Source organism: Venturia canescens, chromosome 3 (assembly GCF_019457755.1).
Source record: "Venturia canescens isolate UGA chromosome 3, ASM1945775v1, whole genome shotgun sequence".
NCBI lineage: Eukaryota > Metazoa > Arthropoda > Insecta > Hymenoptera > Ichneumonidae > Venturia > Venturia canescens.
The window spans coordinates 61,396-85,957 of NC_057423.1; the positions used below are offsets into that span (position 1 = coordinate 61,396).

The 24,562-nt window shown below is 38.1% G+C and overlaps 6 protein-coding genes and 2 long non-coding RNA genes across 14 annotated transcripts; 4 read left to right on the forward strand and 4 right to left on the reverse strand.

Moving 5' to 3' along the window:
* Window positions 1–74: 74 nt before the first annotated feature.
* Window positions 75–3,073, forward strand: Gas8 (Growth arrest specific protein 8). Of its 2 annotated transcripts, XM_043414134.1 has the most exons (8): window positions 75–729; window positions 811–1,028; window positions 1,209–1,470; window positions 1,575–1,835; window positions 1,959–2,126; window positions 2,222–2,308; window positions 2,397–2,606; window positions 2,691–3,073. In XM_043414134.1, exons 1-8 carry the CDS (start codon window positions 727–729, stop codon window positions 2,904–2,906), a joined length of 1,425 nt encoding a protein of 474 aa, XP_043270069.1. In that variant the 5' UTR covers window positions 75–726; the 3' UTR covers window positions 2,907–3,073. The 2 variants fall into 2 exon arrangements, with proteins under 2 accessions (XP_043270069.1, XP_043270068.1); XM_043414133.1 differs by having other exon boundaries at window positions 811–1,470.
* Window positions 3,074–3,149: 76 nt separating this feature from the next.
* On the reverse strand, window positions 3,150–9,716 carry LOC122407733 (galactoside alpha-(1,2)-fucosyltransferase 2-like). Its single transcript, XM_043414146.1, has 3 exons — window positions 9,114–9,716; window positions 7,126–8,020; window positions 3,150–6,870 (listed from the first exon to the last, which is right to left on the reverse strand). Exons 2-3 carry the CDS (start codon window positions 7,587–7,589, stop codon window positions 6,330–6,332), a joined length of 1,005 nt encoding a protein of 334 aa, XP_043270081.1. The 5' UTR covers window positions 7,590–8,020; window positions 9,114–9,716; the 3' UTR covers window positions 3,150–6,329.
* A 1,046-nt stretch (window positions 9,717–10,762) lies between these two features.
* Window positions 10,763–13,136, forward strand: LOC122408316 (NADPH-dependent aldo-keto reductase, chloroplastic-like). Of its 5 annotated transcripts, none has more exons than XR_006260441.1 (7): window positions 10,864–11,291; window positions 11,382–11,462; window positions 11,558–11,665; window positions 11,763–12,049; window positions 12,139–12,340; window positions 12,548–12,651; window positions 13,074–13,136. XR_006260441.1 is itself a non-coding variant. In XM_043415032.1 (7 exons), exons 1-6 carry the CDS (start codon window positions 11,228–11,230, stop codon window positions 12,635–12,637), a joined length of 882 nt encoding a protein of 293 aa, XP_043270967.1. In that variant the 5' UTR covers window positions 10,868–11,227; the 3' UTR covers window positions 12,638–12,651; window positions 13,074–13,136. The 5 variants fall into 5 exon arrangements, 4 of the variants coding, with proteins under 4 accessions (XP_043270968.1, XP_043270969.1, XP_043270967.1 ...); XM_043415032.1 differs by having other exon boundaries at window positions 10,868–11,291; window positions 12,498–12,651; XM_043415033.1 differs by lacking the exons at window positions 10,864–11,291; window positions 13,074–13,136 and adding an exon at window positions 10,763–10,820 and having other exon boundaries at window positions 12,498–12,707.
* Window positions 12,691–14,876, forward strand: LOC122408314 (tRNA-specific adenosine deaminase 1-like). 2 transcript variants are annotated; one of them, XM_043415028.1, is made up of 4 exons: window positions 12,691–13,361; window positions 13,459–13,713; window positions 13,796–13,851; window positions 14,417–14,876. In XM_043415028.1, the coding sequence occupies exons 1-4, from the start codon at window positions 12,691–12,693 to the stop codon at window positions 14,455–14,457; spliced, it is 1,023 nt and encodes a 340-aa protein (XP_043270963.1). In that variant the 3' UTR covers window positions 14,458–14,876. The 2 variants fall into 2 exon arrangements, with proteins under 2 accessions (XP_043270963.1, XP_043270962.1); XM_043415027.1 differs by lacking the exon at window positions 14,417–14,876 and having other exon boundaries at window positions 13,796–14,372.
* LOC122408315 (probable RNA 3'-terminal phosphate cyclase-like protein) lies at window positions 14,183–16,054 on the reverse strand. Its single transcript, XM_043415029.1, has 5 exons — window positions 15,759–16,054; window positions 15,397–15,636; window positions 14,960–15,301; window positions 14,432–14,687; window positions 14,183–14,336 (listed from the first exon to the last, which is right to left on the reverse strand). Exons 1-5 carry the CDS (start codon window positions 15,898–15,900, stop codon window positions 14,183–14,185), a joined length of 1,134 nt encoding a protein of 377 aa, XP_043270964.1. The 5' UTR covers window positions 15,901–16,054.
* Window positions 16,055–17,731: 1,677 nt separating this feature from the next.
* Window positions 17,732–20,783, forward strand: LOC122408313 (uncharacterized). The gene is made up of 4 exons (XM_043415025.1): window positions 17,732–18,936; window positions 19,092–19,154; window positions 19,301–19,421; window positions 19,513–20,783. Exons 1-4 carry the CDS (start codon window positions 17,732–17,734, stop codon window positions 19,657–19,659), a joined length of 1,536 nt encoding a protein of 511 aa, XP_043270960.1. The 3' UTR covers window positions 19,660–20,783.
* On the reverse strand, window positions 20,629–21,925 carry LOC122408318 (uncharacterized). The gene is made up of 3 exons (XR_006260447.1): window positions 21,559–21,925; window positions 21,194–21,378; window positions 20,629–21,002 (listed from the first exon to the last, which is right to left on the reverse strand). It is a non-coding gene; the product is annotated as an uncharacterized lncRNA (long non-coding RNA).
* A 665-nt stretch (window positions 21,926–22,590) lies between these two features.
* Window positions 22,591–24,396, reverse strand: LOC122408322 (uncharacterized). Its single transcript, XR_006260453.1, has 2 exons — window positions 23,801–24,396; window positions 22,591–23,674 (listed from the first exon to the last, which is right to left on the reverse strand). It is a non-coding gene; the product is annotated as an uncharacterized lncRNA (long non-coding RNA).
* Window positions 24,397–24,562: the final 166 nt, after the last annotated feature.

A 24,562-nucleotide genomic window follows, 5' to 3' on the forward strand; every position in this document is an offset into this window, starting at 1 on the left:
AAAAGATTCGTGCAATATTCAAGCAAGAAGTGCGTATGTAAATGCTTGCAAAGCGTTTGACTCGTGATATTTCAAATATTTCATTTGATCCGACTCGATGATTTTATATATATAGTAGTACGTATATAACTTGACAAATATACGATTATTGTACGATGACTTTTTTGGTTTTTTTTTTTTTTTGTTAGATATACACGCGTAAGGAATTATACTTGTATAATAACGATTATTACAGAAATGGATAATAATGCAAAGTGTATGCACTTTTGTTGTAAGTATTCCGCATATGTGAATAGAAAAAAAAAGGCCGAAAGAATAACAAGAATAATAATATGATGATCGATTCCCCCCCCCCCCCACTCCAGCAGCATCGCCTAGCAACATCGAGAAACAAAGAGACAACGCACTACGCTGTGTTGTTGTTGTTGGTTGGTTGTTGGTGGTGTGGTGGTGGTGATAGGTAGTAGCAGTAGAAGCTGGTGACGCAGCCGCCAGTCCGCCAGGCCAAGCGAAAAGAGAAACGTTGTTTTGATAAACAACAAGGGATCTTAACCTCAAATGAACGCGGGCTGTCCAAATACACTCTTCGCGATTAGTGTCCAGTTGTATCAATTTTTTATTTTTTCTTATCAAGCAGTTCCTGTCTGGTTCGATTTTTTATTGGCTAGCTTCCGCGGCAGTAACAACAATTGTTTTATAACATTAATTGTGATAGAATTTTGAAGAATGGTTCGAGTCATATTCTCGTTTTATAAATTCTCACATAGGAAAGTTATTTTTTTATCTTGAGATTGAGACTTTGATTTGCAGGGACCAAAAAAAATGAAGGGTAAAACGATGGACTCGGTCGATGGAGTCGATACTTCAAAAATGAATCGCGAACAACTCGAAATATATTCTCACAAAATTCTTGAGGAATTGGAAAGGGAAAGGGAGGAGAGAAATTTTTTCCAACTCGAGAGAGACAAACTTCGCACTTTTTGGGAAATAACGAGAAACGAATTGGAAGAGGCTCGTGCTGCGATAAGGTTTTCGAGGATTTTATTTAATATTTCTATGGATTCTATATGGATGCGAGGAGGAAAGAAGAAAGCGTATAATGATGCTGGAATTTATTGGGATTATTTTTGTTGTCACGAGTTGAAAACTTGTAATAATCGGCGAGGGATTCGGTTTTTCTACTTTTTCTCTTGTTGCTCGTATTTCAGAAATAAAGATCGGGAAAAGGAAGAATTGTCGGAAAAGCACGAAGCCGAGGTGAAGCTGCACAAGCAAAATGTGAAGCATTTGATGTACGAACATCAAACTAATTTATCGGAGACGAAAGCCGAGCACATGGTGGCGCTTAAATTGGCACAGGATAATTACAATGCCCAAGAAAATGATTTGATTAAGGATAAAAGAGAATTACGTAAAATTCAAAGGGAAAAAGAATTGGCTCGAATCAACGAGATTCGTGTTCTCAAATTAGTGGGTCGCGCAACGCTTATATATAATCGAAACGTCGCATTATAACGCATTATATGCAGCACGCGGTTCAATTTAGTATAACGCGAAGAATTGAAAAATTGCAGGAAAGCGCGGAGGAAACGAGCGAGTTGATAAAGAAATTCGAATCTGAGGCTATGGAATTGGAAAGAAAGTATGAGCAAAAACTTGGTGCTCAGTACGAAACTCTGATGTTGAAACATCGCATGGAAATAACCGAAGTCGAAGAACGTAAAAATATGCAAATAACAGCGCTGATAAAGAATCATGAAAAAGCCTTTGCAGAAATGAAAAATTATTATAACGACATTACTCTCAATAATTTGTCGCTTATTAAGAGTTTAAAGGTAAACGGGGGAACGAACAAGATCAAATCAATGAGAATGAGTTTTTTTTTTTTTTTTTTTTCGTAACTAAATCGCAGGACGTATCGCAGAACGAACGAATTTTCTTAATGGATGTTCTTACAGGAAGAAATGGAAGTGATGAAAAATCACGAAGAGAGAATGAAGAAACAAGTTCGTGAGCTCACTGCGGAAAATAAAAAATTGTTCAACGATTCAAAAACGGCCGCTGATCGGGCCAACGAATTTTCCCGTCAGCTTGCTAATTATGAGAAGGATAAGCAGTGTCTAAGCGTGAGTGAGACCGAATGAAAAATCAAAAATCCCATCCCAAGCATCCCCCCCCCAAGTAAATATACTTATATTTTAATATTCTCTTCTCTTCGTAGAACATGAAAAAACGTTTGGCAGTCGTGACGAAAGATTTTGAAAATTTGAAATGGGAGAACGAGGTTATCGAGCTTCGATTTGATAAAGTCAGTTGATGAGCGATGAACAAAGCGTTGACAATAGAGAGAAAATTATCGGAGGGGGAATAAATAATTATATTTCTTCTGAAAACAGTGTCAGGCCGAACGTGACGAGCTTCATTCAAGATTTGTTTCATCGATTCTCGAGCTTCAACAAAAGACCGGCTTAAAGAACGTGCTCCTCGAAAAGAAATTGGAAAAATTGTCGGATCTGTTGGAACAGAGGGAAGCCCAAATAGGAGAAGTATTGGCTGCTGCACAATTGGATCCAATGGCAATAGTTAACGTTAATCAAAAGCTTGAGGTAAATTTATCGTTATTTTCTTGGATTGGCTTGGATGTTTCAAACTTAAAAACTACAAATTAAATTGATTTATGGAATTTTCAGGAAATGCTGAATCGTAAAAATATAGCGATACAAGATCTGCAATATGATTTGGCCAAAGTTTGCAAAGCCCACGACGATTTATTGGCGACTTACGAGGGCAAGTTGCAAGAATACGGTATACCCGAATCGGAGCTGGGTTTTCAACCGCTCAGAGCAAAAATTATGGGAACTAAAGTAGCCCGAGGTCCCGCAGGACTTGTCACATCGAATCAATAAGACGACAACTATCATAGCGTGTTATATTGTATACCGTTTATCCATATTATTTTTCATCGGTGTTCCTTATTATTACGCCTCGTTCCATTCATCGTATACGAGTACTTATTTTTTTTTTCTTCCATTCACGAACGACGAAATAAATAAAACTTCACCATTTGGACTTACTTTGTCCGTTATTATTTTGAAAATCAAGTATATTCGTGCAGTAAAAAGGGGTATTTGTATGAAAGTTGAGAAGAATCTCGAGTCACATATAATTTTATTATTTTGTACGACGATCAAGTCTCGGAAACAGACAGAGATTATTTCTATAAATTAGACAAATGTATCACAGAGGAATGTCCACAATAGATAATATTGGTACCTGATAGTTGTATTATAGTCTTAATTTTTTATTTTTACTTTTTTTTTTCCTTCTAATTAAACGCGTGTTTCGTATTTTTCTTTTGTTTTTTTTCTAACGAAGGATGGGCAACGTTTGAATGAAAAATTATTTTAAATTCTTCTGCCAAGAAGAAAATCTTGTGTAAACAAGGATGTTAAAAATCTTTGTTAAGCAATCAATAGTCCGGACCAGTTCTCGATCGCGTGATGAAAAAGGAACACACACATACATCTATTTTTCATATCCTTTTCTCAATAATAAACAACATTTATTGCAACAATGACGGAATAATTATGATTTTTCATTCCAACACGACTCATTCCCGTTCCTCGCGCTGCATCGGAGATTATCGATGGTTTCCCGGAATATTCTATGATATTTCTATTTTTCCATCAGTATATTTTTTTTTAATGTTATTTATAACCATGAATCACATACGTTTGATTGTTTGCCAATTGAACAAGAGCTCCAATCGGATGTTATTATTTCTTGTTCTCTCTCTTTCTCTCTCTCTCTCTCTCTCTCTCTCTCTCTCCATTATCCTATTGAAAAATCAGCGTTTCCGTAACCGCGAACGCCAAATGGTTGTAGGGATTTTTTTTTTTCTTCATCTCAACTTGACTCCGCCAAAGACTTATTAACACGACGAACAGGCACGAAATACGTCAAATTCAAATTTTACATATGCATAAATGATCTCAAGTCAACTTGACCAACGTTTAATTTTTCTCGTAGATCAAATGTCATTTTTTAACACAGAGAATGAAAAAAAAAAAAAAAAAAAAAATCACATGAATCAAATGTGTCTTATTCGTTATTACTCATGGGCAGTTGATATTGATTTTGGGAACAAGCCTATTATGGCATCTATATTCCAATTGATTCGGAACGATGGGTTCATGGAGAATAAATCAAATTCATCTTGATCAGGAAAAGTGTAATACGAAATTAGGTGTTGGAAATATCAATAAAATGCAGATTAAGTTGACTTGAAATTATTCACACGTATATCGAATTATCGTTACATATACAATTATCGATATATAAATATTTGGATATAGACGAACAATAATTTATTATCTATAAACTACACATTTTAATACCGGCGTAAGTCGAATATGTCAGGTCACAAGGTTATTCATTTGAAAACACTTATTAAATCTCTGAACTTGTATAAAATACTTTTTCTACATACTCTCTAATTTGCGATTCAAATCATTGCTCATCGCATTTTTTGTCATCTCAAATCGTTTGACCTTTTATGTGGTTCGCGGTATACGGCAAATGTAGCAAGCTCAATTCTCGTCAACTTTTCACGCAGTAGAGGAAAAAAGATCTTTTATAGCTCTCCAAGTTTTTTTTTTGTTCATTTTCCAAATGAAATTCAACATGCGTACTCCAATACGAATATGTACAGATGCATGTATTCTGTTTTGTAGATTGCTTATATAGGAATTTTGGCACGATAAGAAAGATAATCACAGATGGAATCACGGCAAATCGTGAAACATTATCAATGAATATAATTGTTACAAGTTTTTTGTCTATTCGTTCAAAGGATGTCATTGATACATATTATTTTTTTTGTTATAGACATGTGCGCGCACGAAATGATCTCTGACTAATGAAATTACTACTCGTTTGAAATATGAGACGATACACTAACTTTTCGTACCATTACCCTAACCGGGCTCTTTCATACGAAGCTATACAGCTACGCACACTACATTTTTTGCCTCTTTCCACCTCTCCTCTTTCTTCATCTTCCGTTTTAATACTCTATAAAAAGTGGATTTTCCCGCGCTGATTTCAAGACATCGTATGACTATCATTTTTCAGTTAATTCAGACAAGGAATAAAATAAATTATGCGTACAAAATATTTTTTATAATCATTGTTTCATACTCTTCATTATTTTCTCTACAACCCTTTTCGAAAGATTCGTCTTTCCCGGACCAAACGACGCAATGGGGGGGGGGGGGGGGGGGGGGGACAAATTTCCGCCGTTTCCTGCTCCGCGAAGAATACGCATCTCATTCGATACCTAGAATTTCTTCTCAAACGTATGTAAAAAAAAAGAAAAAAAAAAAACACCCTAAATTAAGATGACCTTTATTCTGCGGCATCGAGCAAAAGTTTAATTTTATCAAGTTCACAGAAAGTAAAACTACGAGAATATTAAAAATGGTTATCTCTGATTTTGTTTATATTTTAAAATTATATTCACTCATCTTATTAAAAAGTGATTGAACTAGAAAATAATAGTCGTACCTGCCTTGAATGAGGCAACGCGCAAAACGCTCATCATTGGCAGACTCGGCATGATTTTTGTTAAATCTCGTTATAACTTTAGCACAATATTACGTTCAGAAGGAACGGTCGAACTAATAAACCTCTCAAAAACTTTCACAATCACGGCAATGCGAATCACAGTCGTAGAAAAAATAACTATTTATTATTCTTCATTGTTTTTTTGGCTTGTTTGTATGTTTTTTGTGTTTAATTTCGTAGAGAAATATGGTCCATCGTTCAGTTGTAAACATCATTTGTTTGGTTGCTCTGCTCCGCTCTGCTCTCTCTCTCTCTCTCTTTCTCTACTACTTCTTCAAACTTGTTGTATTTATAATTTTCCGTCAATGATAAAATTATCAGAGATTACTTTATTTCTTGTATAAAATAAATTCTCGGAGCAACGATGAAAAATGATCTGACATTCGATCGCTTTTCATTAGCCTCGATCGGACATGACTCGATAAAACTCTATTATATAACCTTGTCTCATAATTTCGTGTTCAACGTTTAAGTAGTAGACCGTTATAAATACTCTTTGGATGATATATATTTCGTGTTATTTTTTGAGAACTAATGGGTCGAGAGAAAATGTTTAGATATTTTGGATAACGCAGGGGTGGGGGAGGGAAGAAATTCTGTGGACATTCTGCGGTTTATCTCGGTCAATCGAAAAGACGCGCGGTAAAAGTATATTTTTTCATTATATACGATATATCCGTTATAAGGAAATGAATTGAAGAATCTTAACCCATGATCCTCCAATTGGGCAATACCTCAGCGATGAGGGTAGAAAAGTAGGCTGTTACGTTGTAAACAACAGTTTCGCCAGCTGCGAGAATCGCACCGAACGAGCCGTACGTCCCGTAATCGATAATACTGTGATTACAGGCCGACAAAACGGCAAGATCCTTACCAGGACCACGTCCGTCGAGTTCCGAGACAAAACTTATTCTGTGACGACGGGTACGAAAATTGTACTTACACCAGACAATGTTGTCGCTCGCAACAACGAAAATAACATTCTTGTATTTTTCGTTGAAATAATCCATCGCGGCGAAATAATAGCGTATCGGTGCTGGGCGTACTTTTAATTTTTGCCAAAGATAATCGGCGTAGTCGGTTCTTCTTACGTGTACACCGACATACGTTGGTTCGCTCATATCGAAGCGTGCCGCTATTCCACGGAGCATTATTTCCGCGTATACGCGCAAGTTTGGCTTGAAAGTGAATTCACGACGTACGTCCTCCAACCAGACAAGAATCAACGACCAATATGCGGCGTGTCTGAAATATTTTTACCACCTTAAAGTTTTATTATATTATGAATTTGTCAAATAGTAAATTTTCTCATATATAGCTCAACATTTTATGTTGATATAATGCGATGTGGTGATTCTTTGCTCGAAGCCACAAAACAATGGTTTGGAGCAAAAATTTAAAAAAAAAAAAAAAAAAAAAAAAAAAAAAAAAAAAAAAAAAAAGTTGCCTGCTGGTGTAGCAATGAACCTCGTGTATAGGAGCGATTCCTCATTACATTACCTTGGAATAATGATATTTTGGTCCGTGCTGTTCCACTGTCCCAACGAGTTGACCACCTGACTGACGTCCAGAGTACATTTACCGATATAACTCAACGGCGGAATGCTCAAATTTTCAAAATGTTCCTCCAACGTTTTTAGTATGCATCTTGGCATGAAAGGCTCCAGTCCTGTTCTTCTCGCAGTCGCCCAAACCGATGCGTATTCCCAAATTTGATTTCCTAGTCTACCACCCTGTACCGCGGAGACAATACCGAATTTCGGACACGGATTTCTCCATTCTAGAGGAATTCTAACGCTCTTTAAATTCGTCCGACAGAGCGCTTGCTCGTAGGCCAATATTTTCGTTCTTCTAGCCGGAGGACTCGACGTGTACATTGGAAAGAGGAAGACATGGATGCCAAAAACAACGATCAACGCAAGTACGATCGCGCTTGCGAGAACGTGCTGCTGGGCGTGACTCATTATTATTCAATCCAATCTTTCTCCCCGAATCTCTCTCAATCCATTTTTCTCTACCCAAATTTTTATTTCACCTTTGCTTTTTTTTCCTCTCAATCTAATACTTTCTTCTTCCCTTAATCGTTACGCCATCTTTTTATCCGACTCGATCGAATATCTTTTCTTTTTTATTGCTTCTGCTCTTTCGCATTCTCATTTTCATATCCGTTGATAACTTTGTCTCTCTCTCTCTCTCTATTTTTCGATAGATGCGTTTACCTTGATTTCTGCTTGTTCTTAGCCTTTGTATTTTGTATTTGTTACTTATTATTTCTAATTTCTACCGCTCTCTACTGCTATATTTGCACTCTCCCACGGGATGCCCCACAGCCAGCGATCTAGTCCGGCATTTCGGATCTACAGGCGTGCCGTGTCCTTTGCTTTCCGACTCGCATCTTTATACAATTCACAACAATACCACGAGCCATTACAAAATTATTCTCCAAAAATATTAACATTTTGTTTGTCTCTTACGTTTTTTTTTATGCGTGCGTGTGGATGATTTGATTTTTATAATGCGCGATAACGGTGTTTACAAGCTTATTCGGAATACATACGATTTCGTTTTTTCTTTTTCGACAACAAGTTTCATACAAATATTGACTCCAAGTATTGTACTCTCGGATTGGCAGCTTGACTCGCTAATAGAGCGCAAAAACATTTCCTTTTAGAGGACAAGTTTTCGATTTTTTAATTTCCCACAAGCTTTACCGACCTTCGTAATAAACCCAATTGAGCACGTCCAAAATTTTTAAATTCAGTTTGTGAGAAAAAAGAAGAAATTTTTCACAAGGATTAAAAATAAATTTTATCGTTAAACAAACTCAAACATTGCCAATAATTTTTACATCGGCGCTGCGTTGAAACTTTTGAAAGTTAACGTTATCGCTGACGGAGAAAAATAATCCAAAGATTTTCTACGCCGAGCGTTATTCTCAAAAGTTATCGTCGTATGAATAAATGGAGTTAGAAAAAAACGAAAATACAAAATAGAGAACTACCGAGACGGAACGTCGCATATCGCACCGCTTTGATACGGTTTAAAACCCCCTTCTGGACGCTTTAACGCAATATTATTTGACAAGATAGCTTGTATCTTTGATTACGACGCCTGAAATTTGCGAGTGACTTGTGTTTTTTATTCTGAAAAAAATAGTTTTTTGGACAAGATGAAAATGTACCGCTTTTGTTGTATAAAGAGCAAAGGAGGCAAACGGCTGAAAGCTTTGACAACGAATGCTGATACAGCGTGTACAAACAATAACTATATTTCCACATAAATGATAAAAGCACGAATCGCTACGTTCTTTCTTCAGTTTGTACATATTTCTTAGCGTATATGAAATTAAAATGAAGCGTCTTCAAATGGGATACCGCAAAGATGTTTGTGTATCATGTGTTTTTATATATACGTCTGCCTATGTACAATAAGTTTATAAATAATGGAATGCGTTTGTAATTGAAATTGATTTAAAAGATTTTGCTCACCTCGAAAGGTGGGAAGTTCATACTCTCACCAGAACGGATCGCTCGTTTTTTCAACATCCGCATGGCTAAGGAGCAAACATACTTTATCGGATACATCATCCATCATTTGTTTTTGTTGCAGCAAGTGATGATACGCGACGATTATTGTCGGTGTGTATCTTCGTTGTTGAACGCCATACACCACCACCACCACCACCACCACCACCAGTAGCCGAGTGCTTCTCACTCTCGTGAATTCGCGGTTAAAAAATTCTTTTTCGCCTTAACCCCAAATGAGTGAACATTCATTCAGATTTGGCTACTTCCAAACACAGATCGCCAATCTGTCTCAACTCTTTGTTGACTGCTCCAATCTCCGATCGTAATACGTATTCACTCGCTCGTGGACCATTTTTCGTGGACCGTTCGCACACTCTATGATCAGTTTTATACTAGAGTATTCTTTTGTAAATTTCTCTTTTCTAAAAATCATAATTTTTTTATGCCAATTTATCGTTATTTGTATTTTTGTTTTGTTTGCGATTATACAACGAAACGAATCCACTCTGTCTCAGCGAAACTGACATCCACCGTCATCCATGTTGACATCTCTGTCTCTGTTTTTTTTTTCGTCGTCCGCCTCCAGTTCCCAGTTCCGTGTTCCGTGGCGTTGCGCTCGTTTGTTTTTCGACTCGCGCGTCGCGCGTACTTTCCTCTCTCAAATCATCATTCTTCGTGGGCGGGCGCCGCCGCCGCGGGAGTGTAACCCTCCGAGCGGGAATTATAGTAACTATTATTTCGAATGATTTAGTTTTGGGTGGGTTCGATTGATAAGGAGTTGAAACTCGCCTTGCGAATTTCTCTTCAATAACTCAAGACAAAGATTTAAATGTTTGATGAATATATTGACGAAAATATGGATCTTGACTCTTCGGCTGACAACAATGTTCTCTCTTAATTCTATTCCGTTCGACTTTTAGTCTCGCAAATCTTTTTGATTCTCACGCGCAGACTCCGTACGCTCCGCTCATACGCGGACCAATCACGCTGGTTTTCATTCTCCCACTCATTCGAATTCTAGGGTCTTCACGACCCACGGCACCCACGGCTCGGTTTCACACGCTCGCTTCACAATGACACAATGCCCTTATTATTCCAAGTTCTTAGCATAAGAGTGACGATGGATATGTCTTAGCCTAATGTTTATAAGATGAAAGTGGGTAAAAGTATCGTATTGGGATATTAAAACTATTTATATAAGAAATCAAAGAAAGCCTTATTATTCGATATACATTTCAACGTATGGAGATTATTATAATGTAAACTATAAGAATGATGAGTTAGTCAATACGTTCATATTTCTTATCGACTAGCGGTTATTGTTTATGCTATACTTATATATTAGTCACCCAAGTCCGTCACGTTCCTCTCATTTATTAATATTTCAATGATCAAATTATCAAATCAGTACGAAATTCGCAAATTCGCGGTTCTTAGCGCAAAAATCAGCGCAATCTGGTGACGAATTACGCATTCGTCACAACAAGCGTTTATAGATAGGTGCGTTTAGAATTGTGTTCTCAACGCTCCCAACGTTCAAATGGTTGAACGCATCCACAGAGATAATCGTTCGTTTGTTATCTCTGTTATCGTACTACTGCTTGTTTCGCTGTTTTCACTTTTCGATGAATCCAGTGTTATTTCGTCGAGTCATTGAAAAAGAACAAGGTCACTTGTTGGTTCCGCCATTTTGTAATCGCACCAATAATAGTTGAAGAACGTCGAACATGATGTGAACGCAACCAGCCTCACCGCGTTCACTTCAAATCGAACACGTTTTAGCGTTATTACCGTTATTAGCGTTATTAACGCTATTAACGCTGTCAGGCGTCCAAAGGTGCGTTCCACTTATCGCCCGTAACGCCCAGACGACGGCTACTGGGATAGGATATTGGGGCATTTTGGGCGTTTTGGGCGATAAGTGGAACACACCTCAAGTAGAATGTACCCACACGGTCAATAGTATTGCGCAATATAGGTGATTCCACAATTTTATTGACCGTGTGTAGCGGGCCTAACGACACGTTTCATCATTCGTCGCACTTCCATGTATTTAAAAAATTTACGAACAAAAAATGAATCCGAATCCTCAACAATGTGTTATGCTGTCGAGTAATTATAGTATGCCATTCATTGGAAGTAAGAATGACGTCGAATAGGATATTAAATTTATTTCATATATATATATAGGTAAGCAGAAACCTAACCTCATAATGCGATATTTTACAGTTGGGACATATAAAATTGTCGGGAGAGAAACAATTCTCAACGTTCTTGATGAAGCATTGAAAGTTGGATATCGATCTATCGGTAATAATGGATAGAAATAATTTTTCGAAGAAAAAGAGCAGTCCTGTATAGTTTGAAGTTTGAATTCTTATCATTTCTTACTTTTTCTTGTATAGATACAGCAGCAGTTTACAGAAACGAGGAAGATATTGGCAGAGCCTTGCAGTCATTGTTGCCAAAGTACAATCTTACCAGAGAAAATATTTTCATAACAACAAAACTCTGTAAGCAGACTATGTTTTTCAGAAATATTTTATACACTTATTATATTACCACTTGTATTTACCTGATTGAGATAATGCGCGGGTTAATCCGTCGCAGCTCCTATCGATCACGGTGATTCCAGAAGAATTGAAAAAGCAGTCCACAATGCGTTGACCTCTCTAAAAGTTTCTTACATCGATCTGTTCCTAATTCATTGGCCCGGAAAGTCAGGAATTTCTGAGAGTTCCAGCGCCAACAGAGAATTCCGAAGCGAGACATGGAAAACGTTGGTGAAATTGAAATCTCAAGGCCTGCTAAGATCCATTGGTGTCTCGAATTATAATATTAAGCATCTTGGACAGCTTTTGGAAAATTGTTATGGTATTAGACCGGCTGTGAATCAAGTATGTTCCCTATGCGTTGTATGCTACGGGGGCACGGCGGTCTCGTGTCGGGACAACAATCGGCCAGTTCAATATAATTTTCTTTCCAGGTTGAATGTCATCCCCATTACAAGCAAACCGAGCTCATAAAATTTTGCGAAGAAGAAGGAATTCATGTCCAAGCATATTCCTCTCTGGGTACCAGCAATTACAAGTCCTTGCTTAAGGATCCTATAGTCTGTCGAGTTGCAAATGAATTGGCTGTTTCACCTGCCAGAGTACTATTGAAGTGGGCTTTACAGCAAAACATAGGTAATACTAAAAATAGGCACCGACTCGTCGGCTCGATTATCGTGACGCGATTGTCAATGTTCTAGGTCCGAGTTGTACGAACAGTGAAAAACATGTTGATAAAAAAAGCATCAATTTAGTGATACTTTTGAAAATAGTTTCATTAATAAAATTGCAGGAATCATCCCAAAAGCTGTGCAGAAAGTTCATATTCGGGATAACTTTCAGTTACAGTTCAAAATTCACGATGACCAGATGATTGCACTTTCATCTTTAACACAAACCAAATACGCATGGGATCCTGACAACGTTGCTTGAAAATACTAGTACATGTACGAGTGAGATACCGGTATTGCCAAATAATTATAACGATGCTCGCGTTCGTCAATTCTGTTGCAAAATTGTGCATAGACAAATTCAATTCTATGAAAAAAACTGGAAAACCGGATAACAGTGAGTGGACGGTTCTCGCTGGAATAATTTTAAAAAATGCTGACAATGCTATGTCCGTCGTGTCATTGGCCACCGGAACGAAATGTCTCAGTGGCGTTGAACTTACAAACACAAAATTTTACGAGATCGGTGAGAGATTGAGCGATTCACATGCCGAAATTTTGGCTCGACGCGGATTCCTACTATACTTGTACAATCAGCTTGATTTATTGTTCTCTTCGAACAACAACGAAGTTTTCATTATCAATACGAACAAGATTATAGAAATTCGACGCGGTGTATCGTTTCATTTTTTCTGTAGCCAGACTCCTTGCGGGGATTGCTCAATAATACCAATGAATATAACTGAGACTAGCCATCAAAAGGTCCCTACGAAAAAACCAAAATTGGCATCCGAGACGACGTCAATTGAAACGAATTCAACATTGATCGAAGATATTTACCGAACCGGGGCAAAGTGTTTACGAACAGAAACGAAGCAAGACCTTCGTTTATCGGGCAAAGAATATCACGTTACGGGAGCTTTGCGAACTAAACCCGGCCGGGGCGATCCAACTCTAAGCTTGTCGTGCTCGGACAAAATAGCCAAGTACGCAACAAAAATTGTGGATTTGTCGATCGAATTTTTAGCCACCTCTTTTCGATAGAGCCATAAAAAACACCACCTTATTCAATATATATTATAGATGGAATGCGGTTGGTATTCAAGGATCATTGTTATCGACGTTCGTGCTAGCCCCGATAAAACTGAAAACTATCGTGATCGGAGGTGGGTGCCCATTTTCTCAACAAGTCATGGAACGCGGTATTTATAAAAGATTCGGTGATGATCTTGCTGGACCAGATATTTTCCAAGCAGACATAAAATTTTCCTGCATGAGAAATTCCGTGCGTTCACGTCCTTGCCCTACAAGTATTGTTTGGTCAGCAGTTCAGAATGGGTATGCTATTTCATTCTGATTTTTTTTTTGTTACCATTTTTCATTTGAAAAATTCGCTTGGTCAATGATTACTCTTTATCAGGAACACCCAAATAACGGTCGATGGGCGTAAACAAGGTGCAACGAAAAGTAAAAGAGGTAACGATTTGCTCGTCAGCCGAACAAGTCTTTTGAAAAAATTTCTACAGACCCTCGACAAAAGTCCTTTCGCGAATAATGTTCCGTCGCATCCGAAAAAAATATTTTATTATCATTACAAGCAATGGCGAGGTTGTTCATCGTATCAAAAAGAATGGAAATATTTAAAGGCTACGAGATTCACTCCTTGGCCTGAGAAACCCATGGGGCTACAAAGTTTTTCGCTCTGATGAGAGTTTGTATCGTTAAACAATCTCTTATTTTTTATTTCAAAAAAAAAAATCCAAATATATTTATGTACAAAAAAAAATGAAGAGAGAGTGAAACTTGATTAAAAAGTACGCCGACTTAAATTAGTGTATCCTATGCCAATGCAAGTTAGAAGGACTTGCTCGTGCACGACATCATCGTCCTCGTCATCCTTTGCGGGCTCAAGCTTGAAGACAATTCCAAAGAAATCTCTGAGATCCCGAAGAAACTGAACCCTGTCGAGATAATAAAACAATCGTTAATGCGAAATATCACAAATTGTGATCTTTATATTTAGAGATTTACTTCGATACAGGGAAACGACGCTCACATTGTTGGGGTCAAAGGGCCAACTAGAAGTTTCGACACATCTTTCTTTCCCAATGCCATGAAGAGTGCAGCCATGCTTTGGAACGGCGAATCGACGCAACCGTTCCGGTATATTTCGTCGATAAGCTTGAGAGCTACTTCTCTGCCGAGATCTTCGGGCACACAGGGCAATGAGCCAGACATCATTCGCGTCGAAAAATTGTCACTACCGAAAAATATTCCATTCGTCGTTTCGGCCGTTAGACTTATTCCAAAACCTATCAATGTTTTATTAACAATATAACAACAAGCTGTACGATGTCAGAGAATTTTTATCTGTTTTCAAATGGTCCAAACTTTTATATCATTCCAACTGCGGTACTCTGTTTTCGAAAGTTCATCGCCGCAATATAAAATGAAATGGAAGAATGACGAAACTCATGAAATAAAATGATATGCTGGGGTAACTTTTTTACGGACTTTCGCGCTTACAGTTGAAACGGGTATAACAATGTTTTTAATGCAATCATCATAATATTGAAATCTTGACCTGGAGATTTGCCGCTTGCTGCTCCACGACAATGATCCGTGTGGATATACACATCCGGTAGAAATTTAAGCAAAACTTGTTTGGCAGAATCTACCAATCGATTTGCAATCGCCGGTGAAACTCTTATGCCGCAAGCTATTCCACGTATCCTTTTAACCATGCCGCTGTTCTGTAATTGTATAGTTTTGAGGCTCTTATAGGTAGGACATTTGAAGCGTATTTCTCCACCTCCCAAAGGAGCAGCGCCACGCTTGTGAATCGTAAGCTCAACGTCTGTATCTATCGTCAAAAACTTTTTGAGAACTGGAATTCCGGCTGACTTGACCCTGTCGACGGATGGATCTACACGATGTCAAAAATAACAAGCAAACTTTTTCAGTCTAAATATCATTTATATTCGAGCGAAATAAAGATTTCAAGTTTTCTCATCAACTTACCTAAACAATTGTTCGTCACTCCTCTCAGTGTAATATCAATCGGCTTTTTGCAAAAAGGCGCAAGAGCCATGACAGCATCCAAATAATAAGTTATGCCTCTTTGCAAACTGCAGTCGTGTTGCAATTCACCCCCGATCAATAATCCCGGGCAATAAAACAAACTGGTTCCGGTTTCATTAAGTTCGATTTTTGTTCCGTTAGTTATTCGATCGAACAACCTAATCAAATTAACCTCGTACTCTGCACCCGATTAAATCCTAATTATGATTGTGTCACGTAAAACTAACAATCGAACTAAAATAAAGTGAAAATTTCTCTAAAATACATTTACGCAATTTGATAATGTCACACGTTTTTCTAACCTCTTAATCCAGGATCATCGTCGTTGGTTCGAATCTCGGTTATCTTTATTGATTTTCCCGACAATGTGGATAGCAATAAACGATATTTCAGGTAATTGCAACCCTCGTATGCTATTACGTTTTTGTTGATTTTTGTCGGCATTTTTCAATGCAAAGTTTTGATGATGTTCTTGACAAACAACACGTGGACTCGTAAAGTGTATATTTTTATATATTTTCCGACCGACTGCCGCCGCCGACTACCGTACCCGGCGGCCTACCTTGTGTATACTTTTACGACAGGGACAGACTGCGCTGCCGCTATAAGAGCTGAGACTGGCTGAGACTGAGGTTTATCACTTTGATCGCTGCTAACATTGTGGCGCTCCTAGCGGGAATTATTGCAACTATATATTTCGAATAATTTGATTGATAACGAGAGTTGGAATAACATATTATATATATTAACTCTCGCCTTGTGAAATTTCTTTCCTACAAACTCGCAAGACAAAGATTTATTTTGATGAATATATTGAACAAAAAATATGGGTCTTAAGGTGTGATGTATAATTTGCGTGAGTGCGAGAGAAATAGCTGCAAAAAATGGTTGCACGGTTTATATGTATACTCGGATCGACACCCTTGATTTTTTGAGAAAAATAAAAAAGTTATACCTTGTTCTCTGATAAAATGAGAATAGCGTGTAACTCTAATTTTCTTTAAAATATCAATAAAGCTATATATATATATACTCGCGGAATAAAACGTTTAGCAGGATTTTTACCGACTGAACAACCGCGATAGACGCGCCGTTTACTACTAAACCGCCAACGGGTACCTTTGTTTTTTTTTGTTAGTATATTTCGAGAAGTTGAAAAAGGTTTTTAGCGCGTTCCAAAGTTTCGAAGAAAAAAGTATTAAGATTTTCCAAATCATTCGGTTTTATTCGAACTCTCGCCCTTCATTTTTCTCATTCGACGAAATAATAATAATCCCTTACATAATTATTTCATATTGACCGCGGCGGTGATCGACCGACATATCGCGAATCCTGATGTTTACGAGGTAGGTGCGCGGCAGCAGTGATCTTGTTTACAAGAGTACGGAACTACGGAAGTCAGTATAAATAAGTGAAAAAAATGAGAATTGACAATTGACGATCGCAATCGTTCACTCAATAAGCAGGACATGCACGAATGTGAATGTGTGTCCCCTCGATTCGATTTCAATATTATATCTATTGTTATACTATGTCTCGATTAATCGTATGCAGTTTTATCTGTGTAAACCGAAAAAATCAAACTCGTATGTATCAACGAAAAGTTCAGGAAAAAATACTTTTGTAATAACTGCTCTTGTATAGAACAACATTCTTCAAAGCTCGCGAGTGCTAAAGGTTCTTTTCAACATATAACCTCTTTATTTCAAGATCGAAGCTTCACAAAAAAAATTGGTTGGTGATTTACAAAACCTAGTCTGTCTCGCTCAGTGCAAATCTATTTCTTGATTTCTCTATCTTTACAAAATGATACTTTTTTGTGTTAACAACAAAAAATAATCGCAATAAGCGCAATTTTTTTTCTTCTCTCTCGTCATTTAGCAGAATACCGAGTTTTTCGTAAAATATTTTTATAATTATTTTGTTTATTCTTGTTTTCCAGGATTTTGGTGGAGATATTATAAATGACAACGAAAGGTTAGTAAAATTCACATCGCGCGAAGCATATACGCGTATAATTGCTACCCAAGAGTCCAAATCTATGATGTCGAGTTGTTATAAGTGCATGTTCAAGGGCAGAAATCATTGTTAAACCATACAAATTTAAAAAAATTCCATGCGAGTTTTGAAATTTGCAGTAATATTCATTGTTTCAACAGATTGAGCGCACACGGTTCTGATAACAATTACATAATAAAACTTTTTTTGTATGGCAGATGCTTTGTGGACAGGTACAACGCTACTTTGAGGAATAACATCAGCACCGAGTGTAAACATGTCAAACAATTCAGAAACCACGACTCGACTAGCAACCGACAGCGAGGACAACTTAACATCAGATGCGACTAACGAGACCATGTATACAGCCCTGTCAAAAGAAGAGTCGATACCTACGATGGAGAATTATGTGGACGAGTCCCAAGCAGTGGTTCTCGCGTCAGACTTGAAAATCTATCAACCAACTTTGGCAGGCGGCGATGCAGCCAAAGAAACGTTGAGTCACGAAAAATGGCCGTGCAATGCGAAATGTGAATTGGAAGTCAAACCAAAAATAGCGGCACTTGAGAAAGAGAGGAGGGAACTGGCTTTAAAGAGCAACGTAGAGAGTCTACAGCAACAAAGATCATTGCGAACGCGTTCAAGAAGAACCAACTCCACTTTCACCAAAGACGCTAACCTGAATGACGCGGAAAACGTGGATCCAGAGCTCGTTCGGACAAAGGACGAACCGATTGTTGATTTTACAGGTAGTTTCGATTTTCCAGATACAAAGCTGTCATTGAAATTGAACGAAACAAGAACTCGCTCATCCAAGGTAAAAAATATTACAACAAAGTTTGCTGATGCTGCGATACTAGCTGAGCACAGGAAAGATAAGGATAAAGTTCCAAATCCTCCTGACGCATCGAAAGTTGTGAACCCCTGCTACAGAGGCTTAAAAAAAGGTGCAACTAAACCATGGGAACTTGACTGTGAGAGAAACTCGCGAAGAAGAGAATGCTGGGCCCGATCATTGGATGACGAAGGCGTCGATGAAAAAGCGGAAAAAATGGAACAAAAATATAGCGAAAAACACGGACAGAATATGAAGGGTGCCAAGGGAATAAAATCCAAACAAAGATTGTTAAATCTTGAAGAACAAAACTCTTCCGACAGCTCGCTAATAGACTCTTCAAATGAAAGCCGATCGAGGAGGCAAGAAGAGCAAGACTATTCACAGAGTAAAAAGAGAACCTCCGAAAAGAGTCCGACGAGGAAACGGTTTAAGGAAGAGGAGAGGGAAGCCGGTCCGAGCGGCATTCGGAATCCTGAAAACGATCACCGTCATGAGCTTGACGATGATTTCAGTGACGACGACGTCGACAATGCATGGGATGTTCTACCCGAATCTCACCAGAACAGCAACTTGTATCGTCGACCTGTCGACACTAAGAAACAACAAATAAATCGGGATAAAACACGTTCCAAAAAAAAACTGACGTACGTAAGATTTTCGTGATATATATTTTTTCATGAAAATGAAGTGAATTTAAAAAATAAACGAATTTGAAGAAATGTACATTCAGATCGATGTGAGATGATTTTTCGATAAATTATGCATAAATAATGTAACAATGCTGTTACTTATATTTCAGGGGATCGAGAGTTCGGATATGGCGTGCCGGTTTGACAGCCGATATGGGAGAGCGAGACCCTCGGTGAGTATTGAGTATTGAGTCAGTAGTGAGTAAACTCACTAGAATTTTGTTACCAGCACAAAGTTTCGGTGAATCGGAATAATTTTATGGCCTGGGTGAATTTCGCGATGCTTAATGCATGAAATTTCAATTCAATTCAATTTCAGTGTGAGGGGCAGCCCATTCAGCATCGATGAACAAGAAATAATGATAAAATATTTGCTTCAAAATGGCAAAGTCCGTTACGCGAAGGGATTAGTTGTATGGAAGCAGCTGATCCATGACGGGGTAAGTTGTGAAATTGGTGAAAACAGCCAACAGATTTATTCATCTCTAGTTCTAATTCCATTTTAAAAATTGCACGTTTTTTTTTTTCCAGTTGTTGCCGCATACGACGCCGCAGTCGTTACACAATCACTTTACAAAAATTATCCTTCCAAAAATTGAAAATTTTAAAAAATTAACTGCCGTTGAGCTGCAAATATTTTTGAATGTAAGGAAAGAGAAAAGACAACGCAAACGATAAAAGTTGAGAAAAATATTTAAAAAAAAGAACTCGACATATATATTTTTTCACATAAAAAGTATTATTTATTCAATTTATTGTTTTTTGTTTTATCCGTCGGTCAAGTACATAACGCCGCGTTTTCATTGCTACTTTGAGTAAGAGTTCTCTAGTCGAGATTCGCCACGAACTCGTGACGAGCAATTACGTATGGCCAATAAATAAGTTTAAGCCTTGTCTGAACGAGCTCTCCTCGAGCTCTCGATTGAAATTCAAAAATAATCAAAGCTTTAAAAACATGAAAAAATATATATATATTTTTTTTCTTTTTTAGTCATAAGTTTTTCAATAAAATGTTGAACTCGCTAAAGAGCGCATAAAAACGATTGCGAGAGAGACGTTCAAGACTTTTAACAATACACATCGTGTTGATCGAGAAGAAAGCCCTTGAGAATGGAGAGAGTGGTATAAAATGAAAACGATTGTTCTTAAAAGTGTGGATGTACACGTGGACTCGTAGACGTTCAGCAGTTCGGAAATTGTCCCTATTCAGGTCTTTATTTTGGGGAAACATTTCCATTGAGTACTTCAGTATATTTGCGTTGTTGAGTGGAAACGCCGTGGCAGGATGCAACGAAGATCCAGCGGGTTGAGCGAGCTTTCGCAGTTGCACTCTCGACGAGTTTCGATGACATTCTTTCCGGTTCGTTGGAAGCGGTGCATTCACATAATTTTTTTCGCGTTCGAGCAGCAATCGATTTTCCTCAGTTTTTTTGTTTTTTTTTTTTCATTCGGCGAATATCGATCAGCGAATCGAAGTTTTCACTGTCGCACTGTCTAGACTTGTTTCACTGTCTAGACTTGACGGGAAACTTGAGGTTTCCCGTCAAGTCTAGGACCTAGAGAGAACAAAATTTCATACTGTTTAAAAATAACAAGGTTGAACGTTATTTGCAATAAGAGTTGCGAATCAAATGAAATTTCTCTTAATTTTGGAATCGGTCTGTTTGAATTTTATTAGAGGAGAATTACAATATGTACGTCGATGTCCATCTTTTGCTTACGATTGGAAATAATTGAGCGTTGGAAAGAGATTCGTAATCGTAGTTTTTAGGTGAATAATAAAAAAATGTTATATTTGGTGACGCTTGGCTATTTTCGTGGGAATTGTTGCATAGTATAGGGATGGGTACATCATCGTTGTTTCCTTATCGCCGCGGTCTTTCTCAGCTGCCCTTATTCTTTGTCGGATAAGGATTTTCCAAAATTTTGCAGTCTCCAGTTGCCGACAAGAATCCACCGGGGACATTCTCCATGGGCGGCAATACAACTGTATCGCCATAGCGTAGGCTGCCGGTCCATTTCTGTAAACAGAAGAATAATCTGAAGATTCACGAAAAAATAGAGAATGGATAAATTTTGCCAGAGCATGGAAAGTTTTCGTGTTATATCTCGAAACTTGAATGAAATATCAACGACTGATGGAAAAAGTAGAAGAGCACTCAATTAGTGTAACTATTTGTCGCTGAAAAATTTGATTGCAATAAAAACTTACCAAATCAGCAAGATCGGTATAATGATTGACTTTCGCACTGGAACTCGCTAATGCGTTTCTTTCAACAAAGCACAGGAGTTACGAGGTCCGAGCATCTTGTCACAAGTTGTATGCACACGCCAGTCGCAGTTGGGAAGAAGAAGAGGAGTGTCAAACCCACGACATGGAAAGAATTTATGAAACCCCTGAAATTTGAGAAAGATTATATAATTGAAATGTCACTCCATAGATTGAATAAATAATTGTGAAAGGATAAAAGAGATTGAGTGATTTCAGTGAAACGTAACCTATAAACGGGCAAATATAAATAGACGCACGTATATACGCATCTGTTTTGTGTATGTATACATAATAAAATCACATACCATCGTAGTTTCGACGCGGTATATACTGTATTCGTGATATCACGAATTACAATTTTTTCACTTTATTGAGATAACTTGTCTCAAATAGCGATCTGTTATCGCAGTTAAAACAGTTAATGCCTGGACCTATATCAATTGTTACCGACCGTTCAAGTTGCATTATGACAGGTCCAGGCATTAATGGAACATACTAGTGTACATCGCGGTGTGGTGTGTGCGTACTGTGTGTGTACATATGGCGGTTGAAGATGAAAAGGAGATCAAGATACACTTTCCTTTGCGCGCATGGTTGATAACTTTTTGGAAAGTCGAAAGTCGAATACTCGCTCTACTCCTCACCAATAACTAACTATACACGGAGGAGCGCCCCGCGGACGGAAGGCGAGAGTAAGGCCTGCTACACACAGTTAATAATATATTGCGCAATATAGGTGATTGCACAATATTATTGAACGTGTAGATGTAGTAGTATTGAAACATTACGCAATATTGAACAGCAGAAGTTTGAGCTATCTTAAGTTTATGGCGCACTACACACCATACAAACTTATTGTGCAATATTATTATTGACCGTGTGTAGCGGGCTTTGAATTTATGGCGCACTACACACCATACAAACTTATTGTGCAATATTATTGACTGTGTGTAGCAGGCCTTAGCGTAGCGAAGAGCGTGAGCACTCCGAACGCTATGTATTTTATCGTTTGTAGATAGTGTAGATTCTACAGAAATTGAGAAACTGGAGCATAAAATATGACACGCGGAATTCAACTTGATCCTTGGTGACTAAAAAATTTTGTGGGTTATTAATAAATGATAAAATAGGAATTGATGATAAAATTTAATAATCGGAATGGACAAATCGATATAGGAATGATGTGCTTCGGCACTGGAAGTTGATGACCGCCACAAAATTTGTAGACGCGAATATGAGATATTTAGAAATTTTTATGATAGAAATGTTTATGATAAGAAGCTAGCGAGTTTCGAGAGAGGAGGCAAGCAAACAGGGCAGTAAAGGAAACAGTTTAATTTTCGTTGGCATAAATTTTTTCATATATTCACAATCGCAGTCGTACAATAATAAAATAACGAGTTTTTTCTCTCGCGTCGGTATAAAGTTGATTTTGTGTGTAATTTGTGACGCTTGCCTCTAATTCTATCGACGACTGGGAAACAGAAACGTTTGAACAGGGTCAATGGTTATAAAAAATATGGATCACAATGCGTCGTAGTTGTTTCTTTCCCTGCTCCGTGGTCTGTTTTCTTTGCTGTCATTATCCTGCTCCGTCGCCGGATAAGAAAAGTATACAATTTTGCAAAGTCTCCGGCGGTGGATGACAAGAGTACGCCAGGGATACTACTCTCAATGTTGGACAATGCAACAAGCCTACGGCCGTATAGCATAGACCACCCGTCCGGAGCTCTGAAAATAGAATAGTAATCTATAGATTGACGAATATGGATACGATACCAGAGCAATGTTTGAAGAGAATGGGAAGTTTACATGTTTTATCTTGAAACTGAAATCAAGAAGGAATGATTTTGATGCAGGAAAAGAATAAATGTGGAAAAGAAATACAAGCTATTAGGGGGGGGGGGGGAGGGGTATGGGGAGTTGGAAGAAAAAGTGAGGAATACAAAATTGCTTTAGCCATTGTTTTCATTTGCAATAACAATTCTGGATATATTGCCGCAGATAGGAAAAATGTTGTCCGGGTCTTTGTCGCTTGTCCGCAGGTTGAATCCAATAAACGTTGATTGCAAAATAGTGGTGATATTAATAGTTGTACGGAGCTTGGATAGAAAGAAAACACTTTGTTACGCTGCAAAATTGAATGCAAGAAAAACTTGGTCGATCAGCAAGATCGGGGATGGAATTTGACACACTACTGGAACTCGTGGATGAGAGTTTCGTCCAACAGACAAAATACAGAAGTTACTATGTCGAAGCATGTCTTGTAGGGGGACTGGTCAAGATATGCGAGACGAAAAGAAGAGTGTGAGATTTAATTCGCGGACAGGATATGAATTTATAGTCGAAATAGCCCAAGCTCGTACGGTGCATGCTCTCCATGATACTCCTATGGGACAGAACAGATTCGCGTCAGGTTATCTAGAATAAGAAAGATTCGACAGAGCAATGAGAACATAATTTGGAATGTAATTCTATAGCTGGATTGAAGAATTCTTCTTTGCAATTGCAAAGGGACAAGAGATTTATTTCACCGAGAATGATAACCTGCTGTGAACGCGGCAACGAACTCTCGCGCGTGTATACACGTTGTAACCGTTGCGTAGTTTGGAAGTTATCGCACGATTTATTCACTCTTTTCTAAAAAAACTTGTAACAATCGTAAGCCTTTATCGCGTTAATGTCACTGTGGGTATGTACTCGCGCGCGGTTAGAGCGACGACGAAAGAGACAAGCTGTAAAAACACGACTGCGTGGTGTACGCCGTGGATGATTGGTGGTGAGATTGATAGTAGAAGCACTCACTTTCTCGCGTTTCGGTATAAAGGTTAAATGATAATAAAAAATGAACCGAAACAAAACATGCACAGCAGCAGCAGCAGCAGCAGCAGCAGCAGGGAACGAAAAAGAATTTGTAGCGAAGCACCGACGCACGCCACACACGCGCGTAAACCTCTCGCGTAACGAGCAGCAACCAGCAACGAGTCTCGCTCGTTTACGAGCGAGACAGATGAGACTGCTGCGAACTGCCTGCTGCAAGCATTAGGCACGCTACACACGGTCAACAATAATTGCACAATAAGTTTGTATGGTGTGTAGTGCGCCATAAAATCAAGGCCCGCTACACACGGTCAATAATAATATTGCACAGTATATAATATTGCACAATAAGCAAGTTTGTATGGTGTGTAGTGCGCTATAAAATTTAAGATAGCTCAAACTTCTGCTGTTCAATGATTGCGTAATGTTTCGATACTACATCTACACGTTCAATAATATTGTGCAATCACCTGTATTGCGCAATATATT

Bases quoted from the DNA above. Each gene is read 5' to 3' on its own strand.
- Gas8 (XM_043414133.1), top strand. The intron at 1,471-1,574 runs GTGGGTCGCGCA...GAAAAATTGCAG, and splicing joins AGATTCGTGTTCTCAAATTA to GAAAGCGCGGAGGAAACGAG. The intron at 2,127-2,221 runs GTGAGTGAGACC...TTCTCTTCGTAG, and splicing joins AGGATAAGCAGTGTCTAAGC to AACATGAAAAAACGTTTGGC.
- LOC122407733 (XM_043414146.1), bottom strand. From the start codon at position 7,589: ATGAGTCACGCCCAGCAGCACGTTCTCGCAAGCGCGATCGTACTTGCG. The intron at 6,871-7,125 runs GTAATGTAATGA...AAAATATTTCAG, and splicing joins CAAAATATCATTATTCCAAG to ACACGCCGCATATTGGTCGT.
- LOC122408316 (XM_043415032.1), top strand. From the start codon at position 11,228: ATGAATCCGAATCCTCAACAATGTGTTATGCTGTCGAGTAATTATAGT. The intron at 11,292-11,381 runs GTAAGAATGACG...GATATTTTACAG, and splicing joins TAGTATGCCATTCATTGGAA to TTGGGACATATAAAATTGTC. The intron at 11,666-11,762 runs GTAAGCAGACTA...AATCCGTCGCAG, and splicing joins TTTCATAACAACAAAACTCT to CTCCTATCGATCACGGTGAT.
- LOC122408314 (XM_043415027.1), top strand. From the start codon at position 12,691: ATGCTCGCGTTCGTCAATTCTGTTGCAAAATTGTGCATAGACAAATTC. The intron at 13,362-13,458 runs GTACGCAACAAA...TATATATTATAG, and splicing joins TGCTCGGACAAAATAGCCAA to ATGGAATGCGGTTGGTATTC. The intron at 13,714-13,795 runs GTATGCTATTTC...ACTCTTTATCAG, and splicing joins TGGTCAGCAGTTCAGAATGG to GAACACCCAAATAACGGTCG.
- LOC122408315 (XM_043415029.1), bottom strand. From the start codon at position 15,900: ATGCCGACAAAAATCAACAAAAACGTAATAGCATACGAGGGTTGCAAT. The intron at 15,637-15,758 runs GTTAGAAAAACG...AATCGGGTGCAG, and splicing joins CGATGATCCTGGATTAAGAG to AGTACGAGGTTAATTTGATT. The intron at 14,688-14,959 runs GTCAAGATTTCA...AAACATTGATAG, and splicing joins AGCAAGCGGCAAATCTCCAG to GTTTTGGAATAAGTCTAACG.
- LOC122408313 (XM_043415025.1), top strand. From the start codon at position 17,732: ATGTCAAACAATTCAGAAACCACGACTCGACTAGCAACCGACAGCGAG. The intron at 19,155-19,300 runs GTGAGTATTGAG...ATTCAATTTCAG, and splicing joins ATGGGAGAGCGAGACCCTCG to TGTGAGGGGCAGCCCATTCA. The intron at 19,422-19,512 runs GTAAGTTGTGAA...TTTTTTTTCCAG, and splicing joins AGCAGCTGATCCATGACGGG to TTGTTGCCGCATACGACGCC.